The sequence below is a fragment of the Somniosus microcephalus genome, chromosome 2 (genome assembly GCF_052327205.1).
Source record: "Somniosus microcephalus isolate GS21.2 chromosome 2, FLI_Smic_1.0, whole genome shotgun sequence".
Taxonomy (NCBI): Eukaryota; Metazoa; Chordata; class Chondrichthyes; order Squaliformes; family Somniosidae; genus Somniosus; species Somniosus microcephalus.
In genome coordinates, this window is record NC_140988.1 from 377,422,259 (window position 1) to 377,447,104 (window position 24,846).

The 24,846-nt window shown below is 49.1% G+C and overlaps 1 protein-coding gene across 2 annotated transcripts in view; it reads left to right on the top strand.

Moving 5' to 3' along the window:
• The window catches only part of LOC147123782 (exocyst complex component 6B-like), an 860,046-nt gene that overhangs the window by 829,156 nt on the left and 6,044 nt on the right, over nucleotides 1-24,846 (top strand). For both annotated transcript variants that reach the window (XM_085975948.1, XM_085975954.1), the window contains one exon: nucleotides 20,657-20,769. In XM_085975948.1, the coding sequence (XP_085832074.1) occupies nucleotides 20,657-20,769 (113 nt within the window). The remainder of the gene's footprint in view (nucleotides 1-20,656; nucleotides 20,770-24,846) is intronic.

A 24,846-nucleotide genomic window follows, 5' to 3' on the forward strand; every position in this document is an offset into this window, starting at 1 on the left:
AGGGCCACTTCCTTAAGTACCCTGGGATGTAGATTATCAGGCCCTGGGGATTTATCGCCCTTCAGTCCCATCAATTTTCCTAACACCATTTCCCTACAAATACTGATTTCTTTCAGTTCCACCCTTTCATCAGACCCTATGTTCCCCAGCATCTCTGGGAGGTTATTTGTGTCCTCCTTTGTGAAGACAGAACCAAAATATGTATTTAGTTGGTCTGCCATTTCTTTGTTCCCCATTATAAATTCCCCTGATTCTGACTGCAAGGGACCTACGCTTGACTTCACCAATCTTTTTCTCTTCACATATCTATAAAAGCTTTTACAGTCAGTTTTTATGTTCCCTGCAAGCTTACTCTCATAATCTATTTTCCCTTTCTTAATTAATCCCTTTTTCCTCCTTTGTTGAATCCTAAACTGCTCCCAATCCTCAGGATTATTGCTTTTTCTGGCCAATTTATATGTCCTCTCCTTGGATCTTATGCTATCCCTAATTTCCCTTGTTAGCCACGGTTGAGTCACCTTTTTTGTTTTATTTTTATGCCAAACTGGGATGAACAAATTCTGTAGTTCATCCATTCGGTCTTTGAATGTTTGCCATTGCCTATCCACCGTCAACCCTTTGAGTGACATTCCCCAATCAATCCTACCCAACTCGCTCCTCAGACCATCGTAGTTTCCTTTATTTAAATTGAGGACCCTAGTCTCTGAGTCAACTACTTCATTCTCCATCTTAATGAAGAATTTGATCATATTATGATCGCTCTGACCCAAGGGGCCTCGCACAACAAGATTGCTAATTAATCCTTTCTCGTTACATAATACCCAGTCTAAGATGGCCTGATCTCTGGTTGGTTCCTCGACATATTGGTCCAGGAAACCATCCCGTAAACACGGATAGAGGATCACGCTGATGGATTTAGATGAGGAAAGACGGGAGGAGGCTCGAGTGGAGCATAAATGCCGGCATGGACTGGTTGGGCCGAATGGCCTGTTTCCGTGCCGTATATCCCATGTAAAGGATTGGCCTGGAGTCTCCTGGAATCGAAGATTAATCTTCAGGATACTGGTGTGAGCAAAAATCATAAGGAGCGTTCAAAAACAAAATTGAACACTTATTTATTGTATGTTTGACTGGGCGGTTGGAGATGAGGGGTCACCCATGCCTTCGTTACCACTAGACTTGACCATTCCAACGCACTCCTGGCCGGCCTCCCATGCTCTACCCTCCGTAAACTTTGAGGTCATCCAAAGCACGTGTCCTAACTCACACCGAGTCCCGTTCACCCATCACCCCCTTTGCTCGCTGACCTATATTGGCTCCCGGTTAAGCAACGCCTCGATTTTAAAATTATCATCCTTGTTTGCAAATCCTTCCATGGCCCTCACCCCCTCCCTATCTCTGTAATCCCCTCCAGCCCCACAACCCCTCTTGATATATCTGCGCTCCTCTAATTCTGGCCTCTTGAGCATCGCCGATTTCAATCACTCCACCGTTGGCGGCCGTGCCTTCAGCTGCCTGGGCCCTAAGCTCTGGAATTCCCTCCCTAAACCTCTCCGCCTCTCTACCTCTCTTTCCTCCTTTAAGACGCTCTTGAAATCCTACCTCTTTGACCAAGTTTTTGGTCATCTGCCCTAAGATCTCCTTCGGTGACAAATTTTGTTTTATAATGCTCCTGTGAAGCACCTTGGGACTTTTTACTACATTAAAGGCGGTATATAAATACAAGTTGTTGTTGTTAACCTCCAGAGATATTTTGACCAGAGTTGGTAACCCTAAAATAAAATCAGAAAATGCTGGAAATACTCAGCAGGTCAGGCAGCATCTGTGGAGAGAGAAACAGAGTTAACGTTTCAGGCCGATGACCTTTCGTCAGAACTGGGAAAAGTTAGAGAGATAACAGGTTTTAAGCAAGTGTCGGGGCAGGGAAAGGGGGTAGGGGAGGAAAGAACAAAAGGGAAGGTCTGTGATCGGGTGGAAGGCAGGAGAGATTAAATGACAAAAGGGATGCTGGTGCGAGGCGAAAGGGGGTGCTAATGGGACAAGTAAAGAAAAATAAGATGGGTCCAGAGGAGGTGCAAATGGCAACAGCAGAATAATTACCAACAGCTGCTGTCTGAAAAAATGGGAGTGGGGGAGCGGTGGTTGTGATCTGAAATTGTTGAACTTGATGTTGAGTCCAGAAGGCTGTAAAGTGCCTGATCGAAAGGTGAGGTGTTGTTCCTCGAGCTTCCGTTGAGCTTCATTGGGACAGTCCAGCCGTGTCTTCTGAGGCTCTGGTCAAAGACCAGGGGTTCAAAACACTTTTACACGTCCCTCTGAAAGTGATGTGTCTCTGGAGATCGAGGTCCGCAAGCTGCTCTCCCTTTTCACCGTCGGCTGACGGTCTCCAGTCACCAGCCTCTTTATAAAATTTATTCATTCATGGGATGTGGGCGTCGCTGGCAAGGCCGGCATTCACCAGACTGATACCTGGGATGGCAGGAATGACGTATGAGGAGAGATTGGGTTGATTGGGCTTATATTCGCTGGAGTTTAGAAGAATGAGAGGGGATCTCATTGAAACTTATAAAATTCTAACAGGACTAGACAGACTAGATGCAGGAAGGATGTTCCCGATGGCGGGGGAGTCCAGAACCAGGGGGTCACAGTCTAAGGATAAGGGGTAAGCCATTTAGGACTGAGATGAGGAGGAATTTCTTCACCCAGAGAGTGGTGAACCTGTGGAATTCTCTACCACAGAAGGCAGTTGAGCCCAATTCATTAAATGTATTCAAGAAGGAGTTAGATATATTTCTTAAGGCTAAAGGGATCAAGGGATATGGGGAGAAAGCAGGGACAGGGCACTGAGTTTGGATGATCAGCCATGATCGCATTGAATGGCGGAGCAGGCTCGAGGGGCCAAATGGCCTACTCCTGCTCCTATCTTCTATGTTTCTATGTTTATTTCCCATCCCAGATTGCCCTTGAGAAGGTGGTGGTGAGCCGCCTTCTTGAACCACTGCAGTCCATAGAGGCAGTTTTTTTTTATATGACTGAGTGGCTATTTCAGAGGGCAGTTAAGAGTCAACCACATTGCTGTGGGTCTGGAGTCACAAATAGGCCAGACCGGGTAAGGGCGGCAGATTTCCTCCCCTAAAGGACATTAGTGAACCAGATGGGTTTTTATGACAATCCGATAGATTCATGGTCACCATTACTGATACTAGCTTTTTATTCCAGATTTATTTAATTAGCTGAATTTAAATTCCCCAGCTGCCGTGGTGGGATTTGCACTCGCGTCCCCGAATCAGTAGTCCAGGCCTCTGGATTACTAACCCAGTAACATGACCACTACGCTACCGTGCCCATTGATGCAGTGCGGAGTACGATTGATACAGGGTGCAAGGCTTTGCACTGTCATCGGTCTTCGATTGGTTCCCCGAACATCAGGTCATTTACACTGCGGAGTGCAGCCGACACAGGGTCATTGTCCACCCGTACCCTCCACTACTCTTAACACCTCGTCCCTCGGTTCCCTCCCCTCCATCACTGGTGGCTGCCCATTCAACCAGTGCACTACCTTGTCTGAGACTCCCGAATTCACTCTCTACACCTCTCCACCTCTCTCCTTGCCTTCAGGTAGCCTCCCGAAAACCCTTCTCTTCATTTGTGCCACTGTTTCCCCCAACTGAACCCTAACCAACGCACCCGCCCCCCCCCCCCCCCCCCCCGCTGCCCCCGGGACGTCCTGAGGTCATGAAAGGCGCTATAAAAATGCAAATTCTTTTTTTCTATTGCGTTAAGGGATAGAGATAGAGGACTGCGAATTTTAGCTATGAGGAAAGGTTTGATAGGCTGGGGTTGTTTCCTTTGGAACAGAGGAGGCTGAGGGGAGACTTGATTGAGGTGTATAAAATTATGAGGGGCCTAGATAGAGTGGATAGGAAGGACCTATTTCCCTTAGCAGAGAGGTCAATAACCAGGGGGCATAGATTTAAAGTTGAGGAGAACTTTTTTCACCCAGAGGGTGGTGGGGGTCTGGAACAAAAATGCATTAGAAATAAGAGGGGGGCTTTTGGCAGTTACAAAAGACTAAAGACGGAAGAAGCCCCAGAGGAGTATAAAAAATGCAGGGGCATACTTAAAAAAGAAATTAGGAGGGCGAGGAGGGGCCATGAAATAACACTGGCGAGCAAAATAAAGGAAAATCCTAAGATGTTTTATAAGTATATTAAGGGCAAGAGGATAACCAGGGAAAGGGTAGGGCCCATTAGGGACCAAAGTGGCAATCTGTGTGTAGAGCCAGATGATGTAGGCGGGGTTTTAAATGAATTTTTTGCATCTGTGTTCACTATGGAGAAAGACGATGCAGACATAGAAATCGGGCAAGGGGGCTGTGACATACTTGAACATATTAGCATCGAGAGGGAGGAGGTGCTAGCGGTTTTAACAGGCCAAAAAGTGGATAAATCCCCAGGCCCGGACGAGATGTATCCCAGGCTGCTGTGGGAGGCAAAGGAGGAGATTGCAGGGGCTCTGACACAAATTTTCAGAACCTCTCTGGCCACAGGGGATGTACCAGAGGACTGGAGAACAGCTAACGTAGTACCATTATTCAAGAAGGGTAGCAGGGATAAACCAGGGAATTACAGGCCAGTGAGCCTAACATCTGTGGTAGGGAAATTATTGGAAAAAATTCTGAGGGACAAAATTAGTCTCCACTTGGAGAGGCAAGGATAAATCGGGGATAGTCAGCATGGCTTTGTCAAGGGTAAATCATGTCTGACAAATCTGATTGAATTTTTCGAGGGGGTGACTAGGGGGGTGGATGAGGGAAATGCTGTGGATGTGGTTTACATGGACTTCAGTAAAGCTTTTGACAAAGTCCCGCATAAGAGACTGGTCAAGAAGGTAAGAGCCCATGGGATCCAGGGTGCCTTGGCGCGTTGGATCCTAAACTGGCTGAGTGGCAGGAGGCAGAGGGTGATGGTCGAAGGTTGCTTTTGTGACTGGAAGCCTGTGTCCAGTGGGGTACCTCAGGGATCGGTGCTGGGTCCCTTGTTGTTTGTGATCTACATAAATGATTTGGATGAGAATGTAAAAGGTATGATCAGTAAGTTCGCAGATGACACGAAAATTGGTGGGGTGGTAAATTGCGAGGAGGAAAGCCTCAGGCTACAGGACGATATAAACGGGTTGGTCAGATGGGCGGAAAAGTGGCAAATGGAATTTAACCCTGAAAAGTGCGAGGTGATGCATTTTGGACGGACAAATAAGGCAAGGGAATACACAATGAGTGGTAGGACCCTAGGAAGTACAGAGGGTCAGAGGGACCTTGGTGTACATGTACATAGATCCCTGAAGGCAGCGGAACAGGTAGATAAGGTGGTTAAAAAGGCATATGGGATACTTGCCTTCATTAGCCGAGGCATAGAATATAAGAGCAGGGGGGTTATGATGGAGCTGTACAAAATGCTGGTGAGGCCACAGCTGGAGTACTGTGTGCAGTTCTGGTCGCCTCACTATAGGAAGGATGTGATTGCTTTGGAGAGGGTGCAGAGAAGATTCACCAGGATGTTACCTGGGATGGAGCGCCTCCGCTATGAAGAGAGGCTGGACAGGCTGGGGTTGTTTTCCTTGGAGCAAAGAAGGCTGAGGGGGGACCTGATTGAGGTGTACAAAATGATGAGGGGCATAGATAGGGTAGATAAAGAGGAACTTTTCCCCTTAGTAGGGGGGTCAATAACAAGGGGGCATAGATTCAGGGTAAGGGGCAGGAGATTTAGAGGGGATTTGAGGAGGAACTTTTTCACCCAGAGGGTGGTTGGAATGTGGAACTCAATGCCTGAAAGGGTGGTAGAGGCAGGAACCCTCACAACATTCAAGAAGCATTTGGATGAGCACTTGAAATGCCATTGCATACAAGGCTATGGACCAAATGCTGGAAAATGGGATTAGACTGGACAGGGATGGATGGGCGGCGCAGACACGATGGGCCGAAGGGCCTCTTTCTGTGCTGTAAAACTCTATGACTCTATGACTCTATGACTCTATAACTCACTGCCTGAAAGGGTGGTAGAGGCAGAGACCCTCATCACATTTAAAAAGCACTTGGATATGCACTTGAAGTGTCGTAACCTACAGGGCTACGGACCAAGAGACGGAAAGTGGGATTAATTAGATAGCTCTTTTTCCGTCGGCACAGACACGATGGGCCAAATGGCCTCATTCTGTGTCGTAAATTTCTATAATGCTATGATTCTATAAGGGAGATTCATCGAGGGATGTTAAAAAAATAACTCTGTTACAAACACTGATCCGCCCTGCTGCTGGTATTGACCGTGGGGATAATATCCCTTTTTAACAACCTTTCTCCCTCGTCCAAGTCCAGAGGGAAAATGGGTATTAAAATAAAATTGCAGTGTGCCTGTGCGATAAGGGTCCTAGGACGCGTGCGGTTTGGCGCTGAATGCATGCGCAAGAAATGGCCTCCACATCTATAGGCACGACATCTTTAAAAAATAAAGTATAGGCAGGTTTTGCCGCCCAGACATTCGTTCCCCGAAATCACCACCCTTGAAACCAGACGGTCTGGTTCGAAACCGGACTGGCACCCAAAGCGTTGCGACTTCACACGCACCCACACCCCCCCCCCCGAGGGAAGGAAAAACAAAAACACGTGGCATATTGCGTTTTAAATCCTTTTGTGTCAAATAAATCTCCCACTCTGCCTGACCTGCAGCAAAGTTGGGAGAGATATGCAAAGTCGCTGCTCTCTCTCTCTCTCTCTCCCTCTCACACACACACAGTAAGAGGAAGTACTACTGCACAATTGCATCTGTTGCCGTGGAGCCGTGTTTAATCAGCATTATATTACTCATAACAAAGATAGCAGAAAAGTTCACCTCGAGGTAAGGTGACGTCCTTGTTTCCCCAGCGGGTCAGTGGGAGGTTAGTGTGCTCACACAGTAAATGAGTACAGATGTGATACAGGTTGCACCAGGCAAAGCTTTCTAACTGTTTTGTTTTTCTTTTATAATTATTTTTGTAACAAATTGGCACGAGGCAGTGCAAAAAAAACACAGCACTGCGGATACACGGCGGGGGGACCAGAGCATCGAGAGAGCTCCCCCCCGCCCCCCGCCTTCTTCATTATTTCTTGCTCCGTTTCAGCCCAGGTGTCAGCTGTGGCTCAGTTGGCAGCATGCTCTCGCCTCTCGAGTCCAAAGGTCGTGGCTTCAAGCTCGTCTGCAGAGACCCGACCACATAATCCAAGCCGACACTGCCAGCGCGGTACTGAGGGAGCGCTGCACTGTCGGAGGTGCCGTCTTTCGGATGAGACGTTAAACCGAGGCCCCCGTCTGCCCCTCTCAGGTGGACGTAGAAGATACCATGGCACTATCTCGAAGAAGAGCCGGGGGAGTTCTCCCCGGCATCCTGGCCAATATTTATTCCTCAACCAACACCTAAAACAGATTATCTGGTCATTATTTCATTGCTGTTTGTGGGAGCTTGCTGTGTGCAAATTGGCTGCTGTGTTTCCTACATTACAACAGTGACTACACTTCAAAAGTACTTCGTTGGCTGTAAAGCACTTTGGGACGTCCTGAGGTCGTGAAAGACGCTGGAGAAACGCAAATTTGATCTTTCTTCCTCCTTTCACGCTGTCTCCTCTCTTTTCCCGCCCTTCTTTCCACTAAATTCCCTTGCTCCCCAGTGTCATTTTGGCTCAGTTGGCAGTGTTACTACCTCGGAATGAGGACAAGCTGTAGAGCAGGGGTTGAGTCCATAATCGAGGCGGAGCCTGGGTGCAGTAATCAGGGAGTGCTGCCTTGTCGGAGGTGCCGTCTTTCAGATGTTCAGCTGGGCAGAAAGGATCCCGTGGCACAATTCCAAGAGCAAGAGGTTCCTCCCTCACCCAGCAGCACAGATAAACAGGTTAACCCGGCACTCTGTGCATTTGCTGTTTGTGGGACCTTGCCATGTGCAAATTGGCCGCCACGTTTGCCTATGTAATAACAGTGGCTGCGCTTCGAAAGTAACCCATTGGCTACGGGGCACGTTAGGACGATCCAAAGATGTGATGAGGTGCTTCAGAAATACAAGTTCTTCTCTTGCCTCCAATCCCCACCCCACCCCCGCCATTACCTCGCCTAAAATGGCCATTCTTCACGCACGAGCCTGGCGGGCCTGTTTCAGCAGGCCATTCGACCATGGCAGGGCATCACAGCCGGGCCCGATTCAGTCCTCACCTGCTGCGCAGTGACCAACAGAAGCAAGCCTGGCTCTGATGGTTCCCCTTACTTACCCAGGAGAGCCAAGGCTGGTAACCTTTAACCTTTCCTGTGCCATTCCGTTGGGCCTGTGGACTGTTCTTGTGTGGAGTTTGCCTTCAAGTCTCCCGGTGTTCTTTGCTCATCAAAGCACCTTACAGCACAGGAGGAGGCCACTCAGCCCATCGCGCCTGTGCCGGCTCTCTGAAAGAGCGATCCAATTCGTCCCACACCGCCCCCTCCCACCCCCCCCCGCTCCGCCCCGCTCTTTCCCCCAAATTTTTTCCCTTCAAGTATATCTCCAATTCCCTTTTGAGAGTTCCCATTGAATCTGCTTCCACCGCCCTTTCAGGCAGCGCATTCCAGATCACAACTGCAACTCGTGAAGTCATTGCTCCTTATCTCACCCTCTGGTTCTTTTGCCAGTCCCCTTAAATCTGTGTCCCCTGGTAACTGACCCTTCTGCCACTGGAAACAGTTTCCCCTTATTTACTTTACTCTTCTCAAAACTATTCATGATTTGTTGTTGCGGCACTTTTTATTCCGATGCGCAGAGATCAGATCTGACCCCATGCCCCCTTTAGACAGAGTCAGATGTGGGTTGCGTGTGTCAAACTGGTGGCAGATTGTAAGAAGCACACCCACCACAGGGGCGTGTTTCACACCGGGGCTGATTTGCCCTCTCTCTGTAAGCTGCAGGCGAACCTGTGAAACGTAATTATCTAACCATGGTTTCCTGATTCACAATGGTTTCTCTCATACACTTTATGAAGAATGACAACAACTTGCTTTTATACACTGTAGTGCCTTTAACATAGTGAAACCTCCCAAGGCGCTTCACAGGAACGTTATCAGACAAAATTTGACACCGAGCCTCAGAAGGAGATATTAGAATGGGCCTATACTCTCTGGAGTTTAGAAGAATGGGAGGTGATCTCATTGAAACATATAAGATTCTGAGGGGGATTGACAGGGTAGATGCTGAGAGGTTGTTTCCCCTGGCTGGAGAGTCTTGAACTAAGGGTCATAGTCTCAGGATAAGGGGTCGGCCATTTAAGACTGAGATGCGGAAGAATTTCTTCACTCAGAGGGTGGTGAATCTTTGGAATGCTTTACCGCAGAGGGCTGTGGATGCTGAGTCTTCGAGTATATTCAAGGCTGAGATCGATAGATTTTTGGACTCTAGGGGAATCAAGGGATGTTGTGATCAGGTGGGAAAGTGTAGTTGAGGTCGATGGTCAGCCATGATCTTATTGAATGGCGGAGCAGGCTCGAGGGGCTGCATGGCCTACTCCTGCTCTTATTTCTTATGTTCTTATGACAGGTGACCACAGCTTGGTCAAAGAACTAGGTTTTAAGGAGCGTCTTAAAGGAGGAGAGAAGTGGAGAGTCGGAGAGGTTTAGGGAAGGAATTCCAGAGCTTTGGGCCCAGGCAGCTAATAGCACGGCCGCCAACTGTGGAGCGATGACAATCGGGGGACGCGCAAGAGGCCAGAATTGGAGGGGCGCAGATATCTCAGAGGGTTTCAGGACTGGAAGAGCTCACAGACATAGGGAGGGGCAAAGCCATGGAGGGATTTGAGCATGAGGGTGAGAATTTTAAAATCGAGGCCTTTGAGGGCTGGGAGTCAATGCAGGACAGCCTGCACAGTGTTGTTTGGTGAGTGGGACTTGGTGCGAGTTAGGATATGGGCAGCAACAAAGCTAGAATTCTCGTCCCCTCACCTGGCTTCTCAATACTTTGGTTTAGTGTCAGCCGTGACTCAGTGGGTAGCACTCCTGCCTCTTGAGTCAGAAGGTTGTGGGTTCAAGTCCCACTTCAGAGACTTGAGCACAAAATCCAGGCTGACACTCCCAGTGCAGTGCTGAGAGAGAGCTGAGCTGTCGGAGGTGCCGTCTTTTGGATGAGACATTAAACCAAGGTCCAGTCAGCTCTCTCAGGTGGATGTAAAAGATCCTGTGGCACAATTTCGAAGAAGAGCAGGGGAGATATCGTCGGTGTCCTGGCCAATAGTTACCCCTCAACCAACGCCTAAAAACAGATTATCTGGTCATTATCACATTGCTGTTTGTGGGTTCTTGCTGTGCGCAAATTGGCTGCCGCGGTTCCGACATTATAACAGTGACTACACTTCAATTAAAAAGTACTTCATTGGCTGTAAAGCACTTTGATCCGGTGGTCGTGAAAGGCGTTGTAGAAATGCAAGTCATTCTTATGGGATCAAAATGGAGGCTAGAGAACACTTTGTCAGTCCAAAAAGCCCGCTCAAAATACCTGTGACTGCTTCATATGCTACTTCTCCCAGTGTCAGTGACTCTTCACCCCGTCTCCTCCCTGTGGGACTCTCCCAGTGTCAGTGAACCTTCACACCCCCTTCTCCTCCCTGTGAGACTCTCTCCCAGTGTCAGTGAATCTTCACACCCCCTTCTCCTCCCTGTGAGACTCTCTCCCAGTGTCAGTGAATCTTCACACCCCCTTCTCCTCCCTGTGAGACTCTCCCAGTGTCAGTGAATCTTCACACCCCCTTCTCCTCCCTGTGAGACTCTCTCCCAGTGTCAGTGAATCTTCACACCCCCTTCTCCTCCCTGTGGGACTCTCTCCCAGTGTCAGTGAATCTTCACACCCCCTTCTCCTCCCTGTGAGACTCTCTCCCAGTGTCAGTGAATCTTCACACCCCCTTCTCCTCCCTGTGAGACTCTCCCAGTGTCAGTGAATCTTCATACCCCCTTCTCCTCCCTGTGAGACTCTCTCCCAGTGTCAGTGAATCTTCACACCCCCTTCTCCTCCCTGTGAGACTCTCCCAGTGTCAGTGAATCTTCACACCCCCTTCTCCTCCCTGTGAGACTCTCCCAGTGTCAGTGAATCTTCACACCCCCTTCTCCTCCCTGTGAGAGACTCTCCCAGTGTTGGTGAATCTTCACACCCCCTTCTCCTCCCTGTGAGACTCTCTCCCAGTGTCAGTGAATCTTCACACCCCCTTCTCCTCCCTGTGAGACCCTCCCAGTGTCAGTGAATCTTCACACCCCCTTCTCCTCCCTGTGAGACACTCTCCCAGTGTTGGTGAATCTTCACACCCCCTTTCTCCTCCATGTAGATTACTTTTGAGGTGCAGCATCTGATGTGATGCTAACCAGCTGCCAAATTGCCCACACCAATGAGATAAGTTTCAATCTGTTTGTGGCGCTGTTGGTTGAGGGATGAATGTTGGCCGTGACAATGGGCACTCAGCTGTTCTTTCAATACGAGCACCTAATCTTGCTTTAACGTCTCATCTGAAAGAAAGAAAGAACATTTCTGTAGCGCCTTTCACGACCTCAGGACGTCCCAAAGCGCTGAATGCCAATGAAGTACTTTTTGAAGTGTCGTCACTGTTGTAATGTCGGAAATGCGGCAGCCAATTTACGCACAAGAAGATCCCACAAAAACAATGTGATAATGACCAGATCATCTGTTTTAGTGATGTTGATTGAGGGATAAATGTTGGCCAGGACACCGGGGATAATTCCCCTGCTCTGCTTCGAAATAATGCCATGGGATCTTTTTTACATCCACCTGAGAGAGCAGACGGGGCCTCGGTTTAACGTCTCATCTGCAAGACGGCACCTCCGACAGTGCAGCGCTCCCTCAGCACTGGGAGAGTCAGCCTGGATTTTGTGCTCAAGTCTCTGGAGTGGGACTTGAACCCACGACCTTCTGACTCAGACGAGAGTGCTACCCACTGAGCCAGTGTTGAATAGGATTGTCGGAGTCAGCGACTGGCCATGAAGTCGCTCCCTTTTACCCACTGATGCCCTGGATGCTGCTTCCCCGGTGTCTCCTGTACTCTCAGCAAGTGACCCGTGTGAACTTTGTCCCGGTTCCATTTGCCTCAGGCTGTGTTCTGCTGTTACGCCACATAATACAGGAGACAGGCAAACCGCCCAGCGTCCTGAACCCAGTCCAGTGACCCCTGCTGGAATGTTCGCACACTCGCACGTTTCGTGCCAAGGTGTGACAGCCACCACAGTCGAATAATCTGTCAGCACACATTTGGCCAAGGCTCTGGAATTTGGGATTGCTAACCCCTGGGCCACCGTGCCCCAATAGGAAACAGTGCCTGTTGGGAACGGGGGTAAGAAACATAGGCCTAGAAATTGAGTTTTGGCTTAGCCAGGGCTTTAGCGCCGGAAGTTAGTGCCGGCGCTAAGTCCCCCTGCGCGCGCCAAAAATTCAGCAGGGCCGCGCCCAAACGGCTGCCGGCGCTACTGAAGGGTCTTTGCGGCGGTAAATCGGCGCTAACTGCCGTTTCGCGCCGCAATTCCGGCGCTGCGGCACCCGATGCGGTGCGGCAGGCTCGGGAAGTGCAGGCCTCCTTCCCTTAAGGAGGAGCTGCCTGCACCCGATCGCGGCCCGCGAAAATCTTTTAAAAAATGAGCCCGGCACCTCGGACAAGTGCCGGGCTTGCTTCTGTTCCGGGGGGGGTGGGGGGGAAGTCCGGGGAGGGAGCTGCGGCCAGGCGGCCGGCGGGAAAGCGGCCGGCCGCCGCGGGGCCTTTAATGCGCCGGCGCAAAGACTCGTAAGACTCTGTTGCCAGAGTCTTAGTTGCGGCTGTCACGGGCGAGGCGGCCGCAACTGAATTTCGGCGCTGGGGCCCGTCGGCATGGCAACCGGGACGCTGCGCACACCGATGACGTCATCGGTGCCGGCGCAGCGCTACCGGTCTACCGCGGCGTAAGGGCCCCAGGCAATTTCGGCGCCGGCGCCAAATGCAGCGCTAGGCCCTCTAGCGCCGCAAAATCAGCGCTAAGGGCACTCAATTTCTAGGCCATAGTAAAATGTCGTAAGAACTGCTGCAGAAACAGAGATTAACTTTGATAATTCCATTACGAGCCAATTGATCTAAAGCATTTCAGGCCAGTTTCCGTGTGCGAGTGTGAGTCGAGGAGGCACAATGTGTAGCTTCCAGTTTCTAAAGCACTCGACCTCAATCTGAACTTTTTTATTGTCCTACCCTTGACCGTGAGAAGCAGGTCACAAAGCATTGCTTCACATTCTGTAATCAGTGTGAGTTGGCTGCTGTCTTTCTCATCTTTGACAGTGCTTTGCGTGTACAGTGAGTGTGTGTGTGCGTGTAACGTATATGCAGCGTGTGTGTGCGCGCGCATGTTTTTAAAAATTAATTTGCGGGCGTTGCTGGCAAGGCCAGCATTTATTGCCCATCCCATCCCTAATTGCCCTTAACTGAGTGGCTTGCTCGGCCATTTCAGAGGGCAGTTAAGAGTCAACCACATTGCTGTGGGTCTGTAGTCACATATAGGCCAGACCGGGTAATGACGGCAGATTTTCTTCCGTAAAGGGGCATTGGTGAAACAGATGGGTTTTTCCCGACAGTTTCATGGCCACCATTACTGATACAGCTTTTCATTCTTGATTTATTTAATTAACTGAATTTAAATTCCCCAGCTGCCATGGTGGGATTCCTGCCTCTGGATTACTAGTCCAGCAACATAACCACTATGCCACCGTTCGCTCGTGCAGTGCGCTTGCAGTGTACGTGTGTGGCAGACTCCAGCCATCAATCACAATCCACTCATCGTAATAATCGGTGTGTTTCCCTCGCACGCTATTTGCAAACATGTACTTACAGAGCTGCCGGTAGAGATTGATGAGCATTAATTGTAACCTGTGCAGCTTTTTTTTTTGAAGTATGAAGAATATTTCACATACTTGGTGTGCGGCTGGCCTGCTGCCAGTAACCTTAGTTTGAACTCTGTGGAGCAGTGAGACACGTGCGGGCACTCTATCTCATGAACTCTAAACCTCTGCTCGGAGACACAAAGAAACCCAGCTGTATTGTTAAACTGGAAGGAAGTGCTTTACACCTAATCTGTTTGTTACATGCAAGGGAAAGATTCAAGGGAGAGGCAGAGATTAGAAGGGATATGGACTCGGGGACTGGACGGCGCAGTCAATCAGCCCACTGCCCATTAATCTCTTGAAACCATTGGGTTCAAATCCAGTGCAGGCTGATTAGACAAGTTTCCTCATTCTGCTGACCCAAGTCAGTTAGTTGGCAGCAGATCCTGGCGTTTGGAGCAGGCTTGAAGCCCGGTGAGTCTGAGGCACGGTGCTCAATCCGAGGCTGGCCGGTGTGGGAAATGTGAGTAAAACTCACATTGGCACTGTAAGAATTTCAGGCAGAAGAAATAGGAGCAGGAGTAGGCCGTACAGCCCCTCGAGTCTGCTCCGCCATTCAATAAGATCATGGCTGATCATCGACCTCAACTCCACTTTCCTGCCTGACCTCCATGTCCCTTGATTCCCCGAGAGTCCAGAAATCTATCGATCTCAGCCTTGAATATACTCAATGATTCAGCATCAGAATTCCAAAGATACACAACCCTCTGAGTGAAGAAATTCCTCCTCATCTCAGTCTTAATTGACCGATCCTTTATCCTGAGACTGTGCCCCCTAGTTCTAGACTCTCCAGCCAGGGGAAACAACCCCTCAGCATCTACCCTGTCAATCCCCCTCAGATTCTTATATCTCTCATTCTTCTAAATTCCCGAGAGTATAGGCCCATTCTCCTTAATCTCTCCTCATAAGATCAACCCTGTCATCCCAGGAATCAATGTGGTGAACCTTTGTTGCTCCACCTCTAAGGCAAGTATGTCCTTCCTCAGATAAGGAGACCAAAGCTGTGCCCAGTACTCCAGGTGTGGTCTCACCAAAGCCCTGTACAACTGTAGTAAGACTTCCTTACTCTTATACTCCAGCCCCCTTGCAATAAAGGCCAACATGCCATTTGCCTTCCTTATTGCTTGCTGTGCCTGCAGGCTAACTCTCTATTTCCTGTACGAGAACACCTAAATCACTCTGAACACCAACGTTTAATAGTTTCTCATCATTTAAAAAATATTCTATTTTCTATTTTTCTTACCAAAGTGAATAACCTCACATTTCCCCACATTATACTCCATCCACCACCTTATTGCCCACTCATTTAACCTGCCTATATCCCATTGCAGGCTCTTTGTGTCCTCCTCACCGCTTGCTTGTTGTAATCGCGACGTAATTCTGTTAGTCATTTTGGAGCGCAGTCACTATTGTTACGTGGGCGAAAAAATCGACAGGTATGTTGTGCGCAGCAAGATCCTGCGAACAGCAGCAAGCTGCATAACCAGTGAATCCGGTTTTTGGTGTTATTTCAGGGGAAGAATGTCTTTGAATGTGACCTTTTTACGCATCCACCTGAACGCGCAGAAGCACTCCCTCAGTACTGCACTGGAGTGTCAACCTAGGTCGTGCACTCAAGCCCTGCAGTGGGGATTGAACCCACGACCTTCTGACTCCGAGGCAAGAGTGTTGGCAAGCTGACAGAAACGGAAATGTCTTCAGCTGCTAAGCAGACTCAGTGAGAGCAGTGTTCCCGAATATGTCAGCCACTGGCCCACATGTGGCAAATTGGGAATCTAGATGTGGAAAATTCCATTTCTGATCAGGAAATTTAAAAAAAAATATGAGTGACAGACACGTCCTTGGCCGTGTGACCTCGATACTGATATTCGCGCGGCGTGTGCGTGTGAACTTTAACCTTTGCACGCGTTTGTTGGTAAAATGGGCGAAAAGCAGAGTGCGCGAGTGTTTTTGTTGAATGTCGTGAGCGCTTTACTTTCCTTTGGTTACATAAGAAATAAGAGTGGGAGTAAACAATACAGCCCCTCGAGCCTGCTCCGCCATTCAGTAAGATCATGGCTGATCATCGACCTCAACTCCACTTTCCCGCCCGATCTCCATATCCCTTGATTCCCCTAGAGTCCAAAAATCTTATCGATCTCAGCCTTGAATATACTCAACGACTCAGCATTCACAGCCCTCTGGGGCAGAGAATTCCAAAGATTCACAACCCTCTGAGTGAAGAAATTCCTCCTCCTCTCGGTCTTAAATGGCCGACCCCTTATCCTGAGACTGTGACCCCTGGTTCTAGACACTCCAGCCAGGGGGAAACAGCCTCTCAGCATCTACCCTGTCAATCCCCCTCAGAATCTTGTATGTTTCATTCTTCTAAACTCCAGAGAGTATCGGCCCATTCTACACAATTTCTCCTCATAGGACAGCCCTCTCATCCCAGGAATCAATCTAGTGAACCTTCGTTGCACCGCCTCCAAGGCAAGTATATCCACGGTGCTGAAATCTAGCATTTTCTACCCGTGTTATGCACCATTTCGGTAGTAGATTAATCAACCACACCTGGAGTACTGTGCACAGTTTTGGTCTCCTTATCTAAGGAAGGATGTACTTGCCTTGGGGGCAGTGCAACGAAGGTTCACTAGATTGATTCCAGTGTGGCCCCTCGAGCCTGCTTCACCATTCAGTAACATCATGGCTGATCTTCAACCTCAACTCCACTTTCCAGCCCGATCCCCATATCTCCTGATTCCCCTAGTAGCCAATAATCGATCGATCTCAGTCTTGAATATACTCAACAACTGAGCCTCCACAGCCCTCTGGGGTAGAGAATTCCAAAGATTCACCACCCTCTGAGTGAAGAAATTCCTCCTCATCTCAGCCTAATGACTTCTGTGACGAATCTCTTTGCCTGAGGCACCAGTGGATCCTCCAGTAAAACAGTGGCTTGAGATTGGGTGAAGGTTGGAGGAAAGTTTCACGGGGAGTGGGACATTCAGTTTGCCGTTGCAGTAAGTGGGCAGGAGGGCACTTTGCCTTTTGTGCACCGGATTCGTTTGCTGAGAATAAGGCGGATAGTCGGAAGAAACATTGCGAACAGGTGCATTCTGAATTTGACAGAAATTGACGCTAAAAAGAATGTGCGTGAAACTTCTGGACTGAAACCAACCCTCAATCAGCAGAGAACGGTTCCAAAATTACCCTCGTCTTTGGAACTTATAACTTCAACCAGTTACAAAACTGCTTGGATTCTGGTTTCAGAAAAGAAACGGTTTTCTGATATTCCAGGATACTTGACTTTTAGAAGAGATAGGCAAAATGGAAAAGGAGGAGGGGTAGCCCTGATAATAAAGGATGGGATAAAGACAGTAGAGAGAAAGGATCTTAGCTCCGAAATCAAGAAGTAGAATCAGTTTTGGCGGAGCTAAGAAACAGCAAGGGGCAGAAAACATTGGTGGGAGTTGTTTTTAGGCCCCCAAACAGTAGTTGTAATGTAGGACAGAGTATAAATCAGGAAATTAGAGGCGCATGTAACGAGGGTAATACAGCAATCATGGGGGACTTTAATCTACATATAGACTGGGCAAACCAAATTTGCAGTAATAGTGTGGAGGGTGAATTCATGGAATATATGCAAGATAGTTTTCTAGATCAGTATGTTGAGGAACCAATTAGGAAACAGGCTATTTTAGATCTAGTATTGTGTAATGAGAAAGGGTTAATTAATAACCTTGGAGTAAAGAGGCCCTTTAGGGAAGAGTGACCATAATATGATACAATTTTATATTGAGTTTGAAAGTGATTTAGTTAAATCCAAAACTAGGGTCTTAAATCTAAACAAAGCAAACTATGTAGGTATGAGGGGCGAGTTGGCTACGGTAGATTGGGAAACTACATTAAAAGGTATGACGGTAGACAAGCATTTAAAGAATTAACACATAATTTACAACAAATATACATTCCTTGAAGGCACAAAAACCCCACAGGAAAAGTGGTACAACCGTGGCTAACGAGAAGTTAAAGATAGTATTCGATCAAAGGAAGAGACTATAATGCTGCCAAGAAGAGTAGTAAGCCTGAGGATTGGGAGGATTTTAGAATTCAGCAAAGGAGGACCAAGAAATTGATAAAGAAAGGGAAAATAGAATATGAGAGTAAACTAGCAAGAGACATAAAAACAGACTGTAAAAGCTGCTATAGGTATGTAAAAAGGAAAAGATTAGCAAAAGTAAATGTGGGTCCCTTACAGGCTGAGACAGGAGAAATTATACTGGGGAATAAGGAAATGGCAGAGAATTTAAACAAATACTTTGTGTCTGTCTTCACGGAAGAAGACGCAAAAAACTTCCCGGAAATAGTGGAGAGCCAAGGCTCTAGTGAGAATGAGGAACTGAAAGAAATTAGTCTTCGTAAAATAATAGTACTGGAGAAATTAATGGGACTGAAAGCCGATAAACCTCCTGGACCAGATGGCCTACATCCTAGGGTTTTGAAAGAGGTGGCTATAGAGATAGTGGATGCATTGGTTGTCATCTTCCAAAATTCCATCGATTCTAGAACGGTTCCCATGGATTGGAAGGTGGCAAATGTAACCCCACTATTTAAGAAAGGAGAAAGCGGGGAACTACAGACCAGTTAGCCTGACATCAGTAGTAGGGGAAATGCTAGAATCTATGAGTAAGGATGTGGTAACAGGACACTTAGAAAATAATAATAGGATTGGGCAGAGTCAACACGGATTTATGAAAGGGAAATCGTGTTTGACGAATCTGTTCGAGTTTTTTGAGATTGTAACGAGCAGAATAGATAAGGGGGAACCAGTGGATGTGGTGTATTTGGATTTTCAGAAGGCATTCGATAAGGTGCCACACAAGAGGTTATTAAACAAAATTAGGACTCATGGGATTGGGGGTAATATACTAGCATGGATTGAGGATTGGTTAACGGACAGAAAACAGGGAGTAGGAATAAACGGGTCATTTTCGGGTTGGCAGGCTGTAACTAGTGGGGTACCGCAAGGATCAGTGCTTGGGCCTCAGCTATTCACAATCTATAGCAATGATTTGGATGAGGGGACCAAATGTAATCTATCCAAGTTTGCTGATGATACAAAGCTGGGTGGGAATGTAAGTTGTGAGGAGGATGCAAAGAGGCTTCAAGGGGATATAGACAAGCTAAGTGTGTGGGCAAGAACATGGCATGAGTAGACTAGGCCTATATTCTCTAGAGTTTACAAGAATGAGAGGTGATCTCATTGAAACATACAAAATTCTTACAGGACTTGACAGGGTAGATGCAGGGAGGATGTTTCCCCTGGCTGGGGAGTCTAGAACCAGGGGTCACAGTCTCAGGATAAGGGGTCGGTCATTTAGGACTGAGATGAGGAGAAATTTCTTCACTCAGAGGGTGGTGAATCTTTGGAATTTTCTACCCCAGAGGGTTGTGGAGGCTCAGTCGTTGAGTATATTCAAGACAGAGATCGATAGATTTTTCAATATTAAGGGATATGGGGATAGTTCAGGAAAGTGGAGGTGAGGTAGAAGATCAGCCATGATCTTATTGAATGGCGGAGCAGGCTCGAGGGGCCGAATGGCCGACTCCTGCTCCTATCTCTTATGTTCTTACGGAGAGCTAGCGAAGGAGATTTTGGTGACAATTCTACTGGGTTACTTTAGCGGTTTTGAATACTGAAGAAATAAATTAATATTCACCTTTAAAGGCCCAAAAAGTGGTTTGTTCGCTTTGTGCTGGAGCGCATTCCTGTTACTAGGAATGGCCACTCTTGCTATCAAGCATTAAAGAAAAATTCTCGGGATCGGAAGCACTGACGACGACTCGGAACTAATCGGCTGCTGTGCTCAGCTGAGAGTCAAAGCTCGGAGAAGCTCCATGAGGTGAAACCCTTGGCTTCTTGGAGATGCAAAAGACCTCTTGTGAAGCAAAAGCAAAATACCGCGGATGCTGGAAATCTGAAATAAAAACAGAAAATGCTGGAAATACTCAGCAGGTCAGGCAGCATCTGTGGAGAGAGAAACAGAGTTAACGTTGCAGGTCGAGGAACCTTCCAGCATTTTCTGTTTTTATTTCTTCTGAAGCAATGTTGGGTGCATTTTAAACCTCACAATGGTACTGCAGTATATGGGTAAGTTTAGTCACCATTTCTTGGAATCTTTGTAACTTTTAGTGTTACAAACCATATTTGTGGTGTTAAGTTTCTCAAGTAAGAAGGGACAGTCCACTATGGCGCTCCAGAGAGTGGTGAGAATGTGGAACTCACGACCACAGGGAGTGGTTGAGGAGAATAGTACAGATGCATTTAAGGGGAATCTAGATAAACGCATGAGGGAGAAAGGAATAGAAGGATATGTTGATAGGGTGAGAGGAAGAGGGGTGGGAGGAGGCTCGTGTGGAGCACAAACACCGGCATAGACCAGTTGGGCCTGTTTCTGTGCGGTAAATACTGTGTAATTCCATGTCAAGTATGTTTGAAAAATATTTGGAGCAAATTCATTTTTTTGGTTCCCTTATTTTTATTGGCAGCCTTTGTTGACATGTATGCCTTTGAAGGATAGTCTGTAAAACTCCCGCCTGTTTTGGTGAAGGGGGTGTTCCTGGCTGTTCAGCATCGTCGCTGTGTCGCTAGTTTTGGGGGAGATGTCACAATGTGTGAGGCTGTTCCCACAGCACCGAGCCCTCTGCAGTCATTCTAATGCTCTGCTCCATTTTGCCCACACAGCTTCTGGATCTCTTCATCCAGTGGGACTGGTCAACGTACCTGGCCGATTACGGCCAGGCCAGCTGCAAGTACCTGCGGGTGAATCCAACCACGGCTCTCACTCTGCTGGAGAAGTAAGTGCGTCACCTTGGGGCTTCGGGGTTCAGGGGGGGTGGCTCATACCTGGGAACGATGTGTGAATGGAGGCAATTGTCGACTATGTGTGGGCCAAGGGTTAAAACATCCGGGCAAAAATTAAGGAGTTCGGGCACTCGGTATTTCTGACCTCAACACAGCTGCATTCAACAAAGCAAAATGTTGGGCTGTATATAGCCCGAGCAGTCAAGCACAAACCAGAGCAGCAACAACTTGTATTTATACAGTGCCTTTAACATCGTAAAAATGGCCCAAGGCGCTTCACAGAAGTGATTATCAGACAATCATTTGACACCGAGCCACATGAGATATTAGGGCAGATCAAAGAAGTGAGTTTTAAGCAGCATCTTAAAGGAGGAGAGGAAGGGAGAGAGGCGGAGATGTTTAGGGAGGGAATTTTAGAGCTTGGGGCCCAGGCAGCTGAAGGCACGGCCACCAGTGGTGGAGCGATTATAATCAGGGATGCGCAAGAGGTCATAATTGGAGGAGCGCTGGTATCTCAGAGGATTGTAGGACTGGAGGAGATTACAGAGATAGGGAGTGCGAGGTCATGGAGGGATTTGAAAACAAGGATGAGAATTTTAAAATGTTTAGATTGCACCTTAGATACACCCTCGCTCCCACACTGCCTCACTCCACACACTCTGCACCTCCCCCACTCTGCTACTTCCCACTTTCCCCCTCCCCCTCCCCCTCCCCCTCCCCTGCTTTCTCCCACCCCTGCTCTCCCCCTCCCTCGCTCCCCCCTCTCTCCCCTCCCCCTCTTTCCCCCTCCCCCTCTCTCCCCCTCCCTCGCTCCCCCCTCTCTCCCCTCCCCCTCTTTCCCCCTCCCCCTCTCTCCCCCTCCCCCTCTCTCCCCCTCCCCCTCTCTCCCCCTCCCCCTCTCTCCCCCTCCCTCGCTCCCCCCTCTCTCCCCTCCCCCTCTTTCCCCCTCCCCCTCTCTCCCCTCCCCCTCTCTCCCCCTCCCCCTCTCTCCCCCTCCCTCGCTTCCCCCCTCTCTCCCCCTCTCCCGCTTCCCCCCTCTCTCCCCCTCTCCCTCTCTCCCCCTCCCCCTCTCTCCCCCTCCCCCTCTCTCCCCCTCCCCTGCTCTCCCCCTCCCTGCTCTCCCCCTCCCCTGCTCTCCCCCTCCCTCGCTCTCCCCCTCCCCGCTCTCCCCCTCCCCGCTCTCCCCCTCCCCGCTCTCCCCCTCCCTCGCTCTCCCCCTCCCCTGCTCTCCCCCTCCCTCGCTCTCCCCCTCCCCTGCTCTCCCCCTCCCTCGCTCTCCCCCTCCCCCGCTCTCCCCCTCCCTCGCTCTCCCCCTCCCCCGCTCTCCCCCTCCCTCGCTCTCCCCCTCCCTCGCTCTCCCCTCCCCGCTCTCCCCCTCCCCCTCTATCCCCCTCCCCTGCTCTCCCCCTCCCCTGCTCTCCCCCTCCCTCGCTCTCACCCTCCCTCGCTCTCCCCCTCCCCGCTCTCCCTCTCCCCCTCCCCACTCTCCCCCCCACTCTCCCGCTCCCTACTCTCCCCCTCCCTACTCACCCTCCCTACTCTCCCTCTCCCCACTCCCTCCCCGCTCTCCACCTCCCCACTCTCCCCCTCCCCACTCTCCCCCTCCCTACTCTCCCCCTCCCTACTCTCCCCCTCCCTACTCACCCTCCCTACTCTCCACCTCCCCACTCTCCCCCTCCCTACTCTCCCCCTCCCCACTCTCCCCCTCCCCACTCTCCCCCTCCCTACTCACCCTCCCTACTCTCCCTCTCCCCACTCGCTCCCCACTCTCCACCTCCCCCTCTCCCCTGCTCTCCACCTCCCCCTCTCCCCCGCTCTCCACCTCCCCCTCTCCCCCGCTTTCCCCTCCCCACTCGCTCCCTGCTGATCTCTATCCATTGCTTTCTGTAACACCTGCATGGCCATCAAAGGAGGATAGGATTGGGCTGACTGTTCTGCCCTTCATGATTGAATGCCCTCCCCCTGCTCACTTTCTATGTTCACAATGGGCTCTTGGGCAAGGTACTGGGGTAAGAGAGTAAAAACAGGTACCCCTGTATGGGTCAAAACTTTCAGTAGAGGAGCGGGGAGTAAGTTTGCAGGGAAAGATGATCAAAAACCAGCCTGCGTGACAGTTATATGTATTTTCAGGAGGGATTAAATTCTGATTTCTTTGTCCTTTGTTGTTCCTGCTGCCTTGTAGGATCTCCAGAGCGTAAGTACCAACTTTCTGGAAATAATTTATAGCCCAACTCTCTCTGAAAACAATCCAGCAAAGCTGTCACAGGATTTCAGAATTGGCTGTGTGAAATTTTTATCCAACATCTCCTTGGCTGTGGAAAAGCTCCCAGCCTCCACACTTTGGATTGGGCCTGAGCTGCAGGATGACACTTGTTAACCCTTGATACAGGCGCTCATAGAATCCTAGAAATTTACGGCACAGAAGGAGGCCATTCGGCCCATCGTGTCTGTGCCGGCCGAAAAAGAGCTCTCCAGCCTAATCCCACTTTCCAGCTCTTGGTCCGTAGCATAAGACCATAAGAAATAAGAGCAGGAGTAGGCCATACAGTCCCTCGAGCATGCTCCGCTGATCATCGACCTAAACTCCACTTTCCTGCCCAATCTCCATATCCCTTGATTCCCCTAGAGTCCAAAAATCTATTGATCTACGCCTTGAATATACTCATATAGCCTTGTAGGTTACGACACTTCAAGTGCATATCCAAGTACTTTTTAAATGCGATGAGGGTTTCTGCCACTACCACCCTTTCAGGCAGTGAGTTCCAGACCTCTGGGTGAAAAAAGTTCTCCTCAACTCCCCTCTAATCCTTCCGACCAATTACTTTAAATCTATGCCCCCCTGGTTATTGACCTCTCCGCTGGTGCCAAGCCATCAATTTGAGCCGTTGAGTATTAAACGTCATTTTTCCAAATAACGCATTGGCACCAGCTTAGGTGCCCTTGGTGAGAACTCCTTCACAGTTACTCACCTCTGCGGTCATTATATCGAGAATTGTCCTATGAATTTTGTGCCGGTCAAGGTAAGGCACGTCAAGGTTGGAGATCAGACACTTGTCCATTTCATGCACCCAGTGTCAGCATCAAGCACTCCCAAGTCAGGCTTGGCATGGTTAAATACAGAATAAAGATCCAGCCACAATTCCCCATTAAGTATAGAATTACAGAATATCCCAGCTATTCAGCCCATTTTTTCCACATGAGCCATGCAGTCTAATCCCACTCTTCTGCTCATTCCCCATACCCTTTAATGTTCCTCTTTTTCAAACACCCATAATATTTTAAGAACTCCTTTTCAACAGCAGTTTCGGAAGGACATTCCAAAGTCTAACCACCCTCTGTGTAAATAATTTATTTAAAAATTCATGTATACCCGGATCCGATACATAGCTTAGGCGAGGTATAGAGTAAAGCTCCCTCTACACTGTCCCATCAAACACTCCCAGGGCAGGTACAGCATGGGTTAGATACAGAGTAAAGCTCCCTCTACACTGTCCCATCAAACACTCCCAGGGCAGGTACAGCATGGGTTAGATACAGAGTAAAGCTCCCTCAACACTGTCCCATCAAACACTCCCAGGGCAGGTACAGCATGGGTTAGATACAGAGTAAAGCTCCCTCTACACTGTCCCATCAAACAGTCCCAGGGCAGGTACAGCATGGGTTAGATACAGAGTAAAGCTCCCTCTACACTGTCCCATCAAACACTCACAGAGCAGGTACAGCACGGGTTATATACAGAGTAAAGTTCCCTCTACGCTGTCCCATCAAACACTCCCAGGGCAGGTACAGCACGGGTTAGATACAGAGTAAAGCTCCCTCTACACTGTCCCATCAAACACTCCCAGGGCAGGTACAGCATGGGTTAGATACAGAGTAAAGCTCCCTCTACACTGTCCCATCAAACACTCCCAGGGCAGGTACAGCACGGGTTAGATACAGAGTAAAGCTCCCTCTGCACTGTCCCATCAAACACTCCCAGGGCAGGTACAGCATGGGTTAGATACAGAGTAAAGCTCCCTCTACACTGTCCCATCAAACAGTCCCAGGGCAGGTACAGCATGGGTTAGATA